The following is a 15,336-nucleotide window of genomic DNA, read 5'->3' as shown; positions in this document are numbered from 1 at the left end:
CCGTGTCCAATATAACTCAAGGAGTGGCCGGCATGTCTATTGACTAAGAGGGATCTCGACATTTTATTTTAAAGTCCTTGTTTTGTGATTTGCTTTTAGCTTACTTGATGGTTCACGATTTTATATATACAATGGAATTGGTTTTGAATTCATAGTGCCAAAGAGACCACTAGCCGGCTGAAGAGACCATGAGAATAAATGGCTCAGCCGTGACTTGGTCGTGACTTGGCCGCATAGTGCAGGCTTGGCCGCACACATTCCATTACCTGTAAAGGTTCGGCCAAGTAAGCTATTACATATAAGTTATCGGTCATGTAAGCCATTACCTATAAGGATAAGACTATAAAGTCTATAAGCTTGGGGACATTATGATAATATGCATCAGGCCATAAGTGAGCATAGATATTCTCATCTCAGATTGAATACGAGTCATAAAACCAGACATACACCATCTTAAGAGATTTTGAATAAACCACCACATACATATATGTGCCGTCTAAGATGGAACCTCAGAAGAGGATTGGGAATATATGTTGGATAGGAGTATTACTTTCTCCCACGATTTATAAAGAAAACTTGAGCCAAACATGGGTGATAAGATTGTGGCCAAGTAGACGGATTGCATCCGTTTATCCAAACATTAAAGGAGAAAGATTATAAGCTGGATAAAGAATGATAAGAATGGTTTTAAACCATCATTGTCTTGGCAAGATCCTCAGACTATACATTATGATATAAGACGTCCAAAGAAAGATAATAATAAGGTAGCCAATTGAGAAGCTAATCGAAATGCCAGAGACTGACCCAAGAAATGACTAACCAGCTTTGCACCAAATGAATTTCCTAGAAGAGACATAATCAAGTTGTTATAGAGTCTATACAAGATAGACCAAGTGTTCCATAAGATAAAGGAATCTCGGATAGAAAAATGGTGCATAGAATACATATCCGAGATTATAAGAGAAACCATACTAGACATTGAGAAAAGGCTGCGCAGCTACACATCTAAGGTACCAAACCATGTAGTCTTGGGACGCCAAGCTACTAGGTAATAAAGGTCCTGGATAATAAGATCTCAAATCCATTGGATCATGTCTGGAACATAATGGAACCACATGAAAGTGTCGACACACACACATATTTGTATAAAGATACATAAAGTTATAGCACTTGAACATAAAGAAATGAACGAAGATCATGAACCCACGAAAGAGTACTCATACAATCATAAAAGATCATAGAGATTAGAAAAGATAAAACGTGGAGGTTCAATGTATCTAAAAGAGAGATGGGCGTATTGGCCATATACATATACAGAAACGCCATCTGATAAACCAGTGAAATAGATGGATCTTGTGAGATAAAGAAACCGTGAGAAAAGGCACATGATCACGAGGTCTAGAGTGTTCATGTTTCCTGATAACAGCATTAGATCATAGCTTGCTACACAAGGTACTCACAGAGATCAAAGGAACAGATTATAAAGAGATGAACTCCTATGTGGTGGTTGCTGCTACAAAATTTTGAAACTAACAAAAGGTCTGGTCATAAGAAAATAGATACAGTGATGTAGTAAAGCAGCACATGGATCACTGGATAAGATGAAAGAACAGCTTCGTTCCTAAGCTGATTCATGGACTGAAACATAAAGCAGTTGCATATAGTATGTAATAGAAATTGATCACGCATGATCATTAATCTTGGAGTTGTATAAAAGACAATCCAATACAGTCCATACATTTGAAATTCCTTGTGATTATACTAAACCTAAAAGAGGTTAATTATCTTGTCTGATCTTACTTGAACATATAAATGTTTTAAAGAGTTGCCTAAAGAGGCATAAAACCAAGTAAGAAATCATGAATGAGTATAGTAAGCATAGTAACTCTTAAGCAAAGAACATCTGGCCCTTCTACTAGACGCGTCCGGCTTTTAAGACTAAAAGACGTATGGCCCTTCTTCTTGATCACGGGCTAGTATAGACAAAAGATCAACCGGATACAAATGTATTGTAGTCCATAAGCTTGTGAGAGCCGAGATCTATGACCTAATAATATATATTTTTCAGTGTGTGATATAATCCACAGCAACAGAGGTCATGAGACACCATCAAGAGATGGATAAAGGACTACAATATCTGAGATAGATATGGTACTGCCTAAGGCAAAGAAATCGATGTCCACAACCATGAGAGTGTTCGGCCGCAGAGCCATAATAAGAGATTATAAACTCACAGCAATGATCATTGATCTTGAACAATCATGAGACAAGTAGTGGACATGTATAAGACGAGCTCTATGACCCAGACATGGATCAGCTAGATCGAGACATAGGTTCATGATAACCATGTCTAGTAAATTATCCATAAGTACTTATTTTGTCCGATCAAAGTAAAGAGTTAACAGTAGATGATCACGTCTAGACTATGGACACATGCAAACACGATTTGCAAAGACCCAATAAGTGATCTCCGAGGACAATGTGATTCACATTGCTTAGCACATATGTTTTACCGGGACACTCGATATCAAAGGACATGAGAAACGACCTAAGAAGTCGAAGTGGTCTAATTACGGTTCAGTAATGAAACTGGCCGATTATTCCCATCCTATACATACAAGAAATATCACGCACCAAGATGCGTAGAATGTAGATTCTACACCGAGGTTCACATCAGGGGGAGTAGTGCGTGTTGTACTCTTTTTCCTTCATCATGGTTTTGTCCCACTGGGTTTTCCTGATAAGGTTTTAATGAGGCAACATGAAGCGTACTACAAATCATGTATGGTTATGGCATACAAGGGAGAGTGTTATAAATCATGGAGAGGATTGCCATTAACCAAGCCAAGAAGAGAAGGCCCATCAGCCACGACCAGGCCCAGCCGCGGCCGCGTCCAAGGGAGAGAGAGAGAGAGTCGGCTAGTCTAGGACGACTTAGTATTAAGTCGTCTAGTCTTGGCCGACTTAGAACTTAGGATGTTTTTCTTTTCTATGTTTTAGTAGTTTTCCTATTTCCTATTGGATTAGAATATGTACTCTTTCCATTTATCTTTATCTTGTAATCCTTATATAAAGGAACCTCCATTGATCATTAATAAAACACCGAAATATTTAGTCTCTAAACCCTTCTAATTACAACATAAACTTAGTTTTTCTCAATTAGGATCTATATCCAAAAAAAATTTAAAAAAAAAGAAATTTACGGTTTACTAGAGTTTCTATTGTGACTTGCATCAAGTTACAGAAAAGAAAGAGTAACAGAGGATAAAACGTGTGTATATTTTCATGAGCTCTGTGTAAGACATTATGTGGGCTGTCTTCTCTTAATTAATCTATTTGAACCTTGGCTTTTTGACTGTTGTGTGTTTTCTTTTACCGTAACAGCATCGGCCAACTACCTATAAGTTGTAGCTTTGGAAAATTACCAAAAAGGCTAAGAGACTTTATAGCATGATTATTAGGGATTCTTAAGGTGAGATTTTTAGCGAAATATAAGAACATGTCTCTTAACTTTTAACTAATACCACAATTAACAGAGTTGCTTAATGGGGGGTGCTTAGTGAAATTAGCATTTAAAAAAAAAAGAAAAATGGGCCAATTAAGAAGAATCGCTTCTTAATCAAGGCCAACAAGACCCGGCTCTTGTTGGACACATGTTGTATTTTGAGCCTATCTCTGTTTCATTCTCGACAAAATCACACCGCGTTTCTCTCTCTCCTTCTCGTTTGCGAAACGGCGAGTCTCTCCATCTCCTCGTCAAATCCGCCTTGTTTCTCCATCTCTCAACGATCGGATGGAGGCGTCGGCGTCTCTCTCGGTCTCGGTGGAAACCTCATCTCCGTCGGTGGACTCATCGTTTCTCGCGTTGTGATCGAGGATTCTCCTCGACGACTCCGCCTCTGTTTCTTCATCTCTTCTCGGCGAATAGTCGTGACGTCTCTCTCGGTGGCTCGACGGATCTCCTCGACGGTGGAGAACCTATATCTCTCTCTCCACGGCTCACCTCGACGAAGCGAAAGGTAAAGCAGAGTATTTTTGTTATCTATGAAACTTTGAATTGATGCATGTGTTTGATTGTGGGCTTTATTTGTGATTTTGATCTTTTTCGTACATATGATCTGTCTCTTGTGTTTGTTTATGTATCGTGAGTATTAAATCGTTCACCTCTGATCCATTTTTATTTTGTGTTCTTCTTTCTGTGTTGAGATGGTTCGGATCAAGAGAGAGTCCCATCAATGTTCGTCAAACGGATCAAGAGACATCAAGTTCGTCTGAGATGGTTCGGAAGAAGAGGGTTCGGCTCAAGAGACATCAATGCTCGACTTCAAGTTCAATATAGGTAAAGCAGCGTTTATCTTTGACAAATTAGATATATAGAAAGTTTGATAAATTAGGCTCATATTGATGTAGATTGTGCTTTTGGTGTGAACTGAATTGATTGTGCTTTTGCTGTTAGTTGAACCCGTGGTAATTAATGTCCTGCTTAGTGATAGAGTTAACTCTGATTTGGGTAATAAATAGATGTAAGAGGTTAGTTAGAAATCAAAGCTGATGCGGTTAATGTGTTAGATAAATGTCATCTCCATCTGGTTGGGTGTTGAACGCATTGATCAATGGTGATCAATGCATATTTCCTTCTTCTCTTCTATTAAAAAGTCCTTCTTCTCTTCCATCTATCAACGCTTCTTTCCTTCTTCTCTCCAACAAAAAATTCCTTATGTTCTTTCTCTTTTGACACATTATGGTATGGATTCCAATTCATATTGGCCTATGTCAAACTTTGTTGACCTTCTAAATAGTCAGCAAGACACTGTCTTTGGTTATGTTCAAGACAATATCGAAGTGTCTTCCTCCCAAGTCCATCTTTTTAGTAGTCAGCCAATGGAAGTGTCTTTGGTTATGTTCAAGACAATGTCGAAGTGTCTTCCTCCCAAGTCCCTCTTTTTAGTAGTCAGCCAACGGAAGAAGAGACTCTTGCAGAGCGTAAGGATAGGAGGACATGGACGCCTATTGATGATGTCGCCCTCATTAGCGCTTGGTTAAACACAAGCAAAGACGCGATCGTTGGCAATGAGCAGAGAGCTGGTGCGTTCTGGAAAAGGATTGCTGCATACTTTGCGGCAAGTCCCAAGGTGAAAGGGTCTGAAGTGAGAGAGTCTTCTCATTGTAAGCAGCGTTGGCAGAAGATCAACGACCAAGTGAACAAGTTTTGTGGGGCGTATGAAGCGGCCTGTAGAGAGAAGAGTAGCAGCCAAAATGAAACTGATGTTCTGAAACATGCGCATGAGATCTTCTACAACAACCACAAAAAGAGGTTCACTTTTGAGCATGCATGGAAGGAGTTACGAAATGATGAGAAATGGTGTGAACTGTCTAGTGGTAAAACCCAAGGAAATGCTAAAAGGAGGAAGTGTGATGAGAGTGCACAATCATCTAACTCTCACGCCTTTGAAACCAGCACTGGTGAAGATGAGAAAGCAACCATTCGTCCACCGGGTGTTAAGGCATCAAAGGGCCATGGTAAGAAAAAGATGGCAGAGGGTAAGGCGGTGGATGAGTTTCATGGTATGTGGAGTATCAAAAAAAATGAGTTGGCTGCAAAAGAGAGGCTGTAAAAGATGAGGCTACTTGACTCACTAATCGCTAAACAAGAACTAACTGACTATGAAGAAGAATTGAAGAAGAAGCTCATTACTGAGTTCCTGTCTAATTATTTCTAGTTTAAGGTCTAGTCATGTGCTTCTGTTGTTTGTTGTTTGTTGTTTTTAAGTTTATGTCTTTGGTTGTTGATGTTCTGTATCTTGTCTGCTGGTTATAATTGCTTCGGTTGTTGATGTTTTGTATCTTGTCTGCTGATTAAGTTGAATAAAATTTTTGTAGTCTTTCAATAATTAAAAGAAACACTTATTGATGTTCTGTATCTTGTCTTTCTATACTTTCCGGTCAAACAAGTGTGAGAGCAGTGGAAGATACACGGAGTGAGAGCAGTGACAGTGCTTGTCTATTCACGGAGTGAGAGCAGTAGTGTTGTCTGTAGTCCTTGTGTTGCTTTGAATTTTTAAATTTTTGTGTCACAGGTAAGTTATGTGGGGCGTTTTGTGTTTGTATTTTTGTGTTTGAATTTTGTGTCATGTGTTGTGTCAAGTATTGTCTTGTGTCATGTGTTTGTATTTAACAAACTCATTGTTCTCTCAATTTCACGTAGCCATCTAGTGTCAAGTATCATCTCCACCATCTTCTCTTACTTCTCAAACATCTCCACCAGCTTCTCAAACCTCGCCACCATCTTCTTATTATTCTCAAACCTCGCCACCATCTTCTCATTCTTCTCAATCTCCATTCTTCTCATTCTCTATTCTTCTCATTCACTAAAACAATAAGTTCCACTAAAAAAATTGAACTTATTTATGGCATCCTCTTCTCATAATATGTTTGATGAATTAGAAGATGAAACATTTGATCAAAACTTTGATCAATATTTTGATCAATATTTTGATGAAACTTTCGAAAATGTTTTCACTAATCATGATGACCAACAAGAAGAAAGGAGAAGAAGGAAAAAACGAGTTTATATCGAAAGAAACCATGAAGCAGGCAATCTTCGTCCGTGGAATGATTATTTCAGTGAAACTCCAACATATCCGGATAATCTATTCTGCCGTTGATTTCGCATGAGGAAGCCGTTGTTCATGAAAATTGTTGATCGACTTTCCAATGAAATGGAATTCTTTCAACAAAGACCAGATGGTCTCGGAAGGCTTGGGCTGTCTACACTTCAAAAATGTACAGCTGCTATTCGTGTATTGGCATATGGCACTGGGCTGACGCGGTTGATGAATACCTCCGGCTCGATTCAACAACTACTCGGTCATGCTTGGAAAATTTTGTAGAAGGAATAATAAATTTCTTCGGCGATGAGTACCTAAGAAGATCAACAGCGGCTGATCTTCAACGTCTACTTGATATTGGAGAGCATCGTGGATTTTCCGGGATGATAGGAAGCATCGATTGTGTGCATTGGGAGTGGAAGAATTGTCCCACCGCTTGGAAAGATCAATATTCGCGTGGTTTGGGAAAATCGACAATCGTTTTAGAGGTGGTTGCTTCATACGATCTATGGATATGGCACACGTTTTTTGGCCCTCGAGGTACTTTAAATGATATAAATGTTCTTGATCGCTCACCTGTTTTTGATGACATAATAAACGGTCAAGCTCCGCAAGTTACTTTCTCTGTTAATGGAAGAGAGTATCGTATTGCTTACTATCTCACCGATAGCATTTATCCGAAATGGGCAACTTTTATCCAATCTATTCCAATACCACAAGGACCGAAAGCGGTTTTATTTGCTCAACATCAAGAAGCTGTCCGAAAAGATGTCGAGCGTGCTTTTGGAGTCTTGCAAACTCGCTTTGACATTGTTAAAAATCCAGCATTTTTTTGGGATAAAGTCAAGATTTGGAAGATTATGAGAGCATGTATCATACTCCATAATCTGATCGTAGAAGACGAACGAGATAGATATACTCAATATGATGTTTCAGAGTTACAACAACCGGAAGACAACAGAAGTTCACATGTGGATCCCACGTATTCTACAGACATCCCTACAAATATCGCCAACCAGATGGGTGTTCGAACTAAAATTCGTGATAAAAAATGCATCAACAACTGAAAGCTGATTTGGTTGAACATATATGGTGTAAATTCGGACGTGATGAATACAACAACTGAGCTCGGAAGCTTCTTTCAAATTATTCTCGTTTATTTTACTAATTTTTGTTTTAATGTTTTTATTTAAATCAATGTTTAAAATGTTATCTTCTAATATGTTTTATTTAATAAATAAATTTTATCTTTATAAAAAAAAATTTAAATTTTTTTTCTCCTTAAGAACTCCTAAATAAGAACCTACTATTGGAGCTATTAAAATTAGGGGTTTCTTAACGTAAGTTCTTAACCTAAATCTATTGATTAAAAATTAATTAAGAACCCATTAGAGGTTCCATGGTTAATCTTAATCTAAAAAAAATAAGAACTAGTTCTTAAATATCTTTTAGACTAGGCCAGGTCCACACCAGAGTACGGGCAAATGAATATCTCATCTAAAACATCACAATTTTATGCGATAATTTTTGCTATATTTATGAAAAATAAGAACACAAACTTTTATTTACGCGTAAAACATTATGATTTTTTAAAAAAATGTATACTGCATAAGACTGTATTAGATTATACAAATCAAAGTGAGAAAAGAAGTATTGGGATGATGAGGAAGACACTTAGCATACTTGAAGAGCTCATCTTCACGCTGACAAGTCTAGCCTTAACGATCATAACAGCTCTCCGGACGTACTTCTCCTTCCTTCTCCACCGCAACTTCCAACACCTCGCTTTTGATGACCACCCGTTTCACCTTTGCCCCCACAGATTTCAGATTCTAATCATGTGGGTGATTGGTTGGGTTTTATCTCTATACTTCAGTTTTATTTAATTTTAAATCAATAATTTTACCAATCATGTTGTAGTTTTATTTTTAAAAATTAAAACTTACATCAAGTTTCTATTAATTTTTATCAATCATGTTGTAACTTTATTTTTAAAAGTTAAAACCTACATCAAATTTTTATTAATTTTTACCAATCATGCTTTACTTTTATTTTAAAATTTACAACAAAAAAGTAAAGCAATTTTTTTTAATGTATTTTGGTTAAAATACCTACATCTTTTTTTATAGGCTATAGAATTTGTAAAATGAAAAAAATTGTTTAAAATATAAAATAAATTAGATAATCATAATAAAAAACATCTATAAATATTTTAATTTTATTTTGGGTGTTTTTAAAATTATTAAAATAGTTTAGATAACATAAATATTATATAAATATCACATTTTAAATAACAGTAAAATTTAATAATTTATAAAAAAATACATTATTTTAATTGATAAAAATAATTATTTTATATATACATCACATAGTTTATTTTAAAATATCTACAGCCTATAGCTTACAATTACAAAAAAATCTAACTACAACAAAAGTCTCTCCAAACAAGTCTACAGTAACAAATTTATCGCTACAACCGACTTACCTACAACTAAATTTATACATCTAAATTTTTATAGACACAGACACAGTCGAACCCATCATCACCAATATCCCTTATATATTAAATAAGAAACATTGTAATAAATGCATTCATTGTAATAAATGCATTCACACTGTAATAGACACATGACAAACTCACAATGATTTGATAATAAATATGCTAACGCGTTCACACTATATTCATAAATGTGTTTACACTATATATTTTGTATTTTTAATATAAAAATCACATGCATGGTTCCAATAAAATTTTGGATTTTTCGGTTCGAATCAAAACAAATAATGAATCAAAAGGTAAACTATATATATATATATATATTATTTTTATTGTTTACGGATAAAGTTGGGTAAAATATTTATAAATTTTGATTTGATTCGTTATCCGTTTTGATTTGAACCAAAAAATATGGATATCTGTAACTCTACGAAGCAAATCAAATACTAAAATACAATATAAGAAAAAAGCAAATCACAAATACCAATATTATTAGGAACGAATATCTAATTCGATCTGTTATATGCATATATATACATATATGTACATTGAACCAAAAAATATGGATATCTGTAACTCTACGAAGCAAATCAAATACTAAAATACAATTAAAAAAAAAGCAAATCACAAATACCTATATTTTTAGGAACGGATATCTAATTCGATCTGTTATATGCATATATATACATATATGTACATAATTTTATATATATATATATATATGTTATATATATTATAGTTTTACAATATTTTTATGAATTAAATTTATTATATTAGGTATTAAAATTTAAAAAATTAAATAATATTTTATTTTTGTAATAAAATGTTATTTAAAAAACATTAATTATTTTTAAAATTTTATTTTATCTACGGATCAAATCGGATATTCTTTAAAATTCTAAATCATTTCGGATATTAGAGTCACCAACTATCCAGGTGGCTAAAGACTGAATCGACGTGAATGCCTCCAAATACCCGAATATTCTTTAATGTTTCTTTCACTACTGACCAAATTATAGTAAAATGATTTGTCTTAATAATTTTCTTTTCTTTTTCTTGAACTATTATCCGCTTACAAACTATGATATGAAATCATTGGTTTGACCTGACGACTATCTAAAATTCATAACATGAAAATAAAAAAATAATAGTAATTTTTGGTTTTTATCGAAAAAAACTAAAAAATCAAACATTCTAACCGAATAAACCAAAATAAATATTAATTTAAAATAATAGTTATATTTTAGGAGATTAAAAACCAAAAAATAACTTAAAACTGAACCAATATCCAAATTAAACAGATTTAATGTGTTTCTATTAAAATAACGAAACTAATAATCACATCCTACGCAAGGGGCGGATTATTACCTAGTGTGCATATCATACCACTGGAGAAACAAAACAACGAGACTTTATTATTTATATGCTCCGTGATACATCTGGGTACTAAAAACCAACAAAAGATCATAATTTCACTTTTTGTATTGTGTCATTTATATATGTGTACACACACAACTACACAAGGTGAATGATCTTGAAAGATATTAGAAAGGAGAGTAAATCACATCTTGGACAATGCGTGATCCATCACATCCACAAGGAAATCTACAAAATAAAAGATTTGAGAAAACACTAGTTATATATGAATAACAAATAAGTGATTTTGAAGAAACTAATCTGAACAGAAAAGTCTATGGAGCTAACCAGCGTCATTCAGGGTGAAGCAGAGAGGAGGAGTGATTCTGAAGACGTTCCCGTAGAACCCACCTTTACCCACCAACACTCCCATCTCTTTATATCAAAATATACATATTACAATGCAAGTATATCAAAGTATAGGATGAGAGGATGAATGATCATTTGGTTTATCAGACCATCTCCAGTGTAAATATTTAATATGGGAAGGAATTTACATTAGGTTCCAGTTATGTTTTTTTCTTCGATATCAAAAAAGCATTATGATCAGACTTATTTCTTCTTCCCTTTTATTATCGGAGTTGCTTTGTTTATTAAATGTGTCTAACCTTTCATTTGATCCATTAGATGAAGAGTCTCTAATTTAGCCGGAGTTTTTAAGTCACGGTCTGTCACAAACTCAACTCCTAGCATCAATCCTCTTCCTCTCACGTCTCCGATGACTAAACGCATAAAATTAAAAATATAAAAAATCAACAAACAAACAAAACAAATTATTGTAAAATATCTATGTCTTTATTTGGACAATATAACTCACGTTCGTATTTGTCTTTGAGCTGTGTAAGTCTACGTTTGAGATGAGAGCCAACGAGGAAAGCGTTCTCTTGGAGCTTCTCTTCCTGAATGACTCTAAGGACCGCGTGTCCCGCGGCAGTGCACATTGGGTTTCCACCGAAAGTATTAAAATAAAACCGTCGGCTTAGAACGCCAGCGATCTCCGGTGTTGTCACCACCGCTCCAAGCGGGATGCCGTTCCCGATCCCCTGTAAATGCAGTCAACTTGAATTATAATTGATAATGAATCAAAGCATGACATTTAATCAAGATGGATGATGGTGAACCTTAGCCATGGTAACGATGTCGGGGATAACATCATGGGACTGGAATCCCCAGAAATGGGTTCCTGTACGAGCGAAACCGGACTGAACTTCATCGGCGATGCAAACTCCTCCGGCTCTCCTCACGATGTCGTATGCCGCCGGTAAGTATCCGGGAGCCAGCTCCACGATTCCTCCAACTCCCTGTTTCACCATTCCATGCACAAACATAGATTGATATACACACACGTATACGTCGTAAACGTGCTTCATGCATGTATGCTATATGCATGTACAAAAAAAACTAGGAATTAAACTCGCCTGGATAGATTCGCCGATGAAACCGGCGACTTGACCGGAAGTTCCGAATTGGATCAGGTCATGTACGTCCCTAGCGTACTTTTCACCGTCTGATCCGAATATTCCCCGGTAAGGATCTGGATTTATCGCGTGATGTACACCACTCTGTTACAAAGTTGATACCCAGGTTTAAATATGTGTGTAGTTTATTTTATAAATGTACTCAATCCTAATAAGATTCAAACATCCATAGGTACCACTACCAGTAAACTATGATCATTTAATGTTTTGTATACCCTGATAAAAGTTGAAACTAAAACCAAACCCACACCAAAAGGTTGACCAAAATATATAAAGACTTACATCAAACCAAAAATAAATCTACTGATCTACATCAAAACTCTTACTAAACCGATGCAAATGGATGTTCAAAAAGAATTTACAGATTTTAAAATATTTTTGTCTATGAATAAGTACCACATTCAAAGTGTAATTAATTTATCTTTCTTTTAAAAGCAAAAAAAAAAACATTCATTTAAGTTTTATAATATTTTTCGATTCAGATTCCGCTATATTTTTTAATTTTAATACCTACAAATGAAAAAAAAAATAGTGAAACCAAACTACAATGAAATAGTTATCATATTGTTTAAGCAGAAATGATAAAAAAAAAACAAAACCTGAACGACGTTAAATTTCCAGTTGGACTGAGCAGTGGCTCCCATAGTGGCAGCTGCGTTTCCATGGTAAGAGTTCCTAAGTGAAACCACATCGTTACATCCAGTGTACAGCCTAGCCATCATCATCGCCAGCTCATTCGCCTCCGTACCAGAGTTTGTAAAAAACACAACCTACATAGTCATCGACCACAAAACCTTTTATTTCACAGCTCGAAAAAGTTTATGTTTTTATTATTAACCTTGAGATCTCCGGGGAGAGTGGAGACAAGAGCTTCAGCGAAATCAGAGATGGTGTGATTAAGGTAAAGGGTGGTGGAATGTTGAATAAGCTTTAGCTGTTTGATGACAGATTCAACTACTTCTGGGTGGCTATGGCCACACGAAACCGTCGCTATTCCACCGAAGGCATCTAAGTATCGCCGTCCCGTCTCGTCGAATACGTACTGCTTCTTTCCCTCCACAATGTTTAACTGTCCATCATCAAACATATATACAAATTAGCATGGTCCGGCTCGTCCTAATTAAAACATTTACGGACCTACCGACTCATAAGTTAGTCACTCAAGAAAAATAATATATACTTCGTTTAGTTCTAAAATGTATTTTTATGTTTACACATATTATTTAACATACATTATTTTCTCCGAAAGTATTTCTTACGGCTATAAACCAATAGAAATTTAATAAATGGGATTTTTTCTGAAAACATTTTTGTTTTAGAAACGTATAGTATGTATATATAAGCATATAAACAAACGGCGTCGTTTTAAAGGAAACGAGAAAGGGCCTTTATTTTGTACTGGAGTATTGTAGAAGTGGAACAGAGCGGGGCTGAGGAACTCTCGCCGCTTGGCGATGATCTCTCCGGTGGAAGGACCGTCGTAAGGCGGCGGAGAATAACTGAACGGGGGTATTTTCGGAACTTTTGTTTCGGTCTGGTGAACGGAGTTTGTTCTTTGAGCTACTACATGTGCGAAGCCATGACGTTGGAGAAGGGAGTTTTCCCGTTTCAGTAATGTATTTACCGCCGTCGTCAACATCCGCATCTTTTCACCGCCGTTAAAACGTCTCCGGATATTTTATGAAGAGAGAAGAGATAGAGTATGAGTTTTGGCGGAGTTGTTCATATATAGGCGTAAATAATCTATTTAATTATTAGTAAATTCGTAAAATTGCTATCAGCTGAAACGTATCCGTTTGTCTCACACACTGTTCTAAGAAATGTGTCCACTAATGTTAATCATCCTAGTTTGATATTATAATGACGTACTTATCTTGTATAAGTATAATCTAAACTAAATTGAAACTCACTATAGTACACGAAAAATAATAGTATACTTTAAAACTCCAGGAATTAATTTAAGTAGTTGTTCCAACTTCTAATCATGGATAAGACGAGCAAGTAAAGACATTACTCTCAACCATACACGTGAAGTCACGCGTTATATTTCTTTGGTTTGATTGGCGTGACCTAGTGATAGTCTAATCTGATACATGGTTCTATACAACGAATCTCACGTACGTCTGAAACAAGATGCACAATATATATACTTGACACATAAAATTTTAATGATATTAACAAACATAACTAAATTAGCATTGTATTGGTAGTCACTAATATAAGGAGTTGGTTTTCTTTTTTTTTTTTTTTTTTTTTTTTTTTTTTTTTGTGTTCCGAGTCCAAACATTTTTTGGTACGAAGAGTCGTTGTTTAAAACGAAAATTTCTGAATGCTCTCTAGAACCGAGATTAATCATAATATTCTACTTTTAACAAACATAATTAAATCATAATATATATCAACATGTGCTGTTATGAAATTCTGTAATGTTCGTAACGTAATCATTGTTTATAAACTCTAGCAAAATGCCAAGATTCTACGACTCTTATTCTTTCTATACACGTTCCCTAGTCAAATTACAGGCAGGCCATCATGAACCTGGACATAAACCTAGGCATAGATTCGTACTTCACTTGTGTTGTGCTATGAAAGTGAAACAACCAACCTACCAAGCGCACGCCATAAACGCTGGTTCAAATAATTGTACGTACAACAGAAGAAGATTTATATATTCATTGTCACTTCGATTACTTTAAAATGATCCAATCAAAGTGTTGCGCATGGGAAGGAGCTTGACTGGACCTAAATGTTAAAATTACCTTTTGTCAATGTCGAATTTTGTATCTTCTCATCGCATCCAAGTATAACTCCTTTCATTTTGTAAGATGTTGGTTTAGTCTAATGGTTAACTAATTTTATTTTGAGTTAGCATACACCCTGGTTCTATCCCCCTTGATCTTACCCAAAATATTATATATTTTAACTATATTCAATGATTGGATATATTTTTGGGCTTTTTGCAAAAGTGACTCAAAACTTGGAGTCAAACAGAAAACTAACCTTTTCTTTTGACTACTTTTTTTTTTGAGATTTTAACCCCACACCTGCACTTTATCTACGAAAATGCCATTAACATTTTTTTTTTTTTTTTCGAAAATGGCTTCTTTACTGTCTCAACCTCATCTTCTTCAAGTATTTACAATACTGCCACTGCAATGAATAGTGGCAACAACCTTGTACGAACTGTTTGGAGCTTTTAATGCCCTTTAATGCACGTAAATCTCTTTACACTCTCTCTGTTTCAATTGTTATGAACTAAAAACAACATTTCTTTCACTTTCTCTCTATATTCATCCAAAAAACTCAAGCTTTTGATTCAAAATATGGGCTATGGTTG

The 15,336-nt window shown here is 35.3% G+C and overlaps 2 protein-coding genes across 2 annotated transcripts; one reads left to right on the top strand and one right to left on the bottom strand.

Annotated features, from left to right (window-relative positions):
• The first annotated feature begins 4,573 nt into the window (after positions 1-4,573).
• Positions 4,574-5,615, top strand: LOC106330180 (glutathione S-transferase T3-like). The gene is made up of 2 exons (XM_013768708.1): positions 4,574-4,616; positions 4,909-5,615. Exons 1-2 carry the CDS (start codon positions 4,574-4,576, stop codon positions 5,613-5,615), a joined length of 750 nt encoding a protein of 249 aa, XP_013624162.1.
• Positions 5,616-10,502: 4,887 nt separating this feature from the next.
• On the bottom strand, positions 10,503-13,695 carry LOC106332232 (alanine--glyoxylate aminotransferase 2 homolog 3, mitochondrial). Its single transcript, XM_013770708.1, has 9 exons — positions 13,399-13,695; positions 12,838-13,068; positions 12,599-12,769; positions 11,940-12,083; positions 11,643-11,822; positions 11,339-11,564; positions 11,130-11,243; positions 10,810-10,896; positions 10,503-10,710 (listed from the first exon to the last, which is right to left on the bottom strand). Exons 1-9 carry the CDS (start codon positions 13,642-13,644, stop codon positions 10,667-10,669), a joined length of 1,443 nt encoding a protein of 480 aa, XP_013626162.1. The 5' UTR covers positions 13,645-13,695; the 3' UTR covers positions 10,503-10,666.
• Between the last annotated feature and the right edge of the window lie 1,641 nt (positions 13,696-15,336).

The sequence above is a fragment of the Brassica oleracea genome, chromosome C3 (genome assembly GCF_000695525.1).
Source record: "Brassica oleracea var. oleracea cultivar TO1000 chromosome C3, BOL, whole genome shotgun sequence".
Taxonomy (NCBI): Eukaryota; Viridiplantae; Streptophyta; class Magnoliopsida; order Brassicales; family Brassicaceae; genus Brassica; species Brassica oleracea.
This window is presented reverse-complemented; position numbering and strand designations above follow the sequence as displayed.

Excerpts from the sequence above, each read along its gene's own strand:
- LOC106330180 (XM_013768708.1), top strand. The coding sequence starts at position 4,574 with ATGTCATCTCCATCTGGTTGGGTGTTGAACGCATTGATCAATG. Across the intron at positions 4,617-4,908 it reads GTTGAACGCATTGATCAATG|ACAATGTCGAAGTGTCTTCC; the intron begins GTGATCAATGCA and ends GTTATGTTCAAG.
- LOC106332232 (XM_013770708.1), bottom strand. The coding sequence starts at position 13,644 with ATGCGGATGTTGACGACGGCGGTAAATACATTACTGAAACGGGAAAAC. Across the intron at positions 13,069-13,398 it reads TCCACTTCTACAATACTCCA|TTAAACATTGTGGAGGGAAA; the intron begins GTACAAAATAAA and ends GATGATGGACAG. Across the intron at positions 12,770-12,837 it reads CTCTCCCCGGAGATCTCAAG|GTTGTGTTTTTTACAAACTC; the intron begins GTTAATAATAAA and ends ATGACTATGTAG.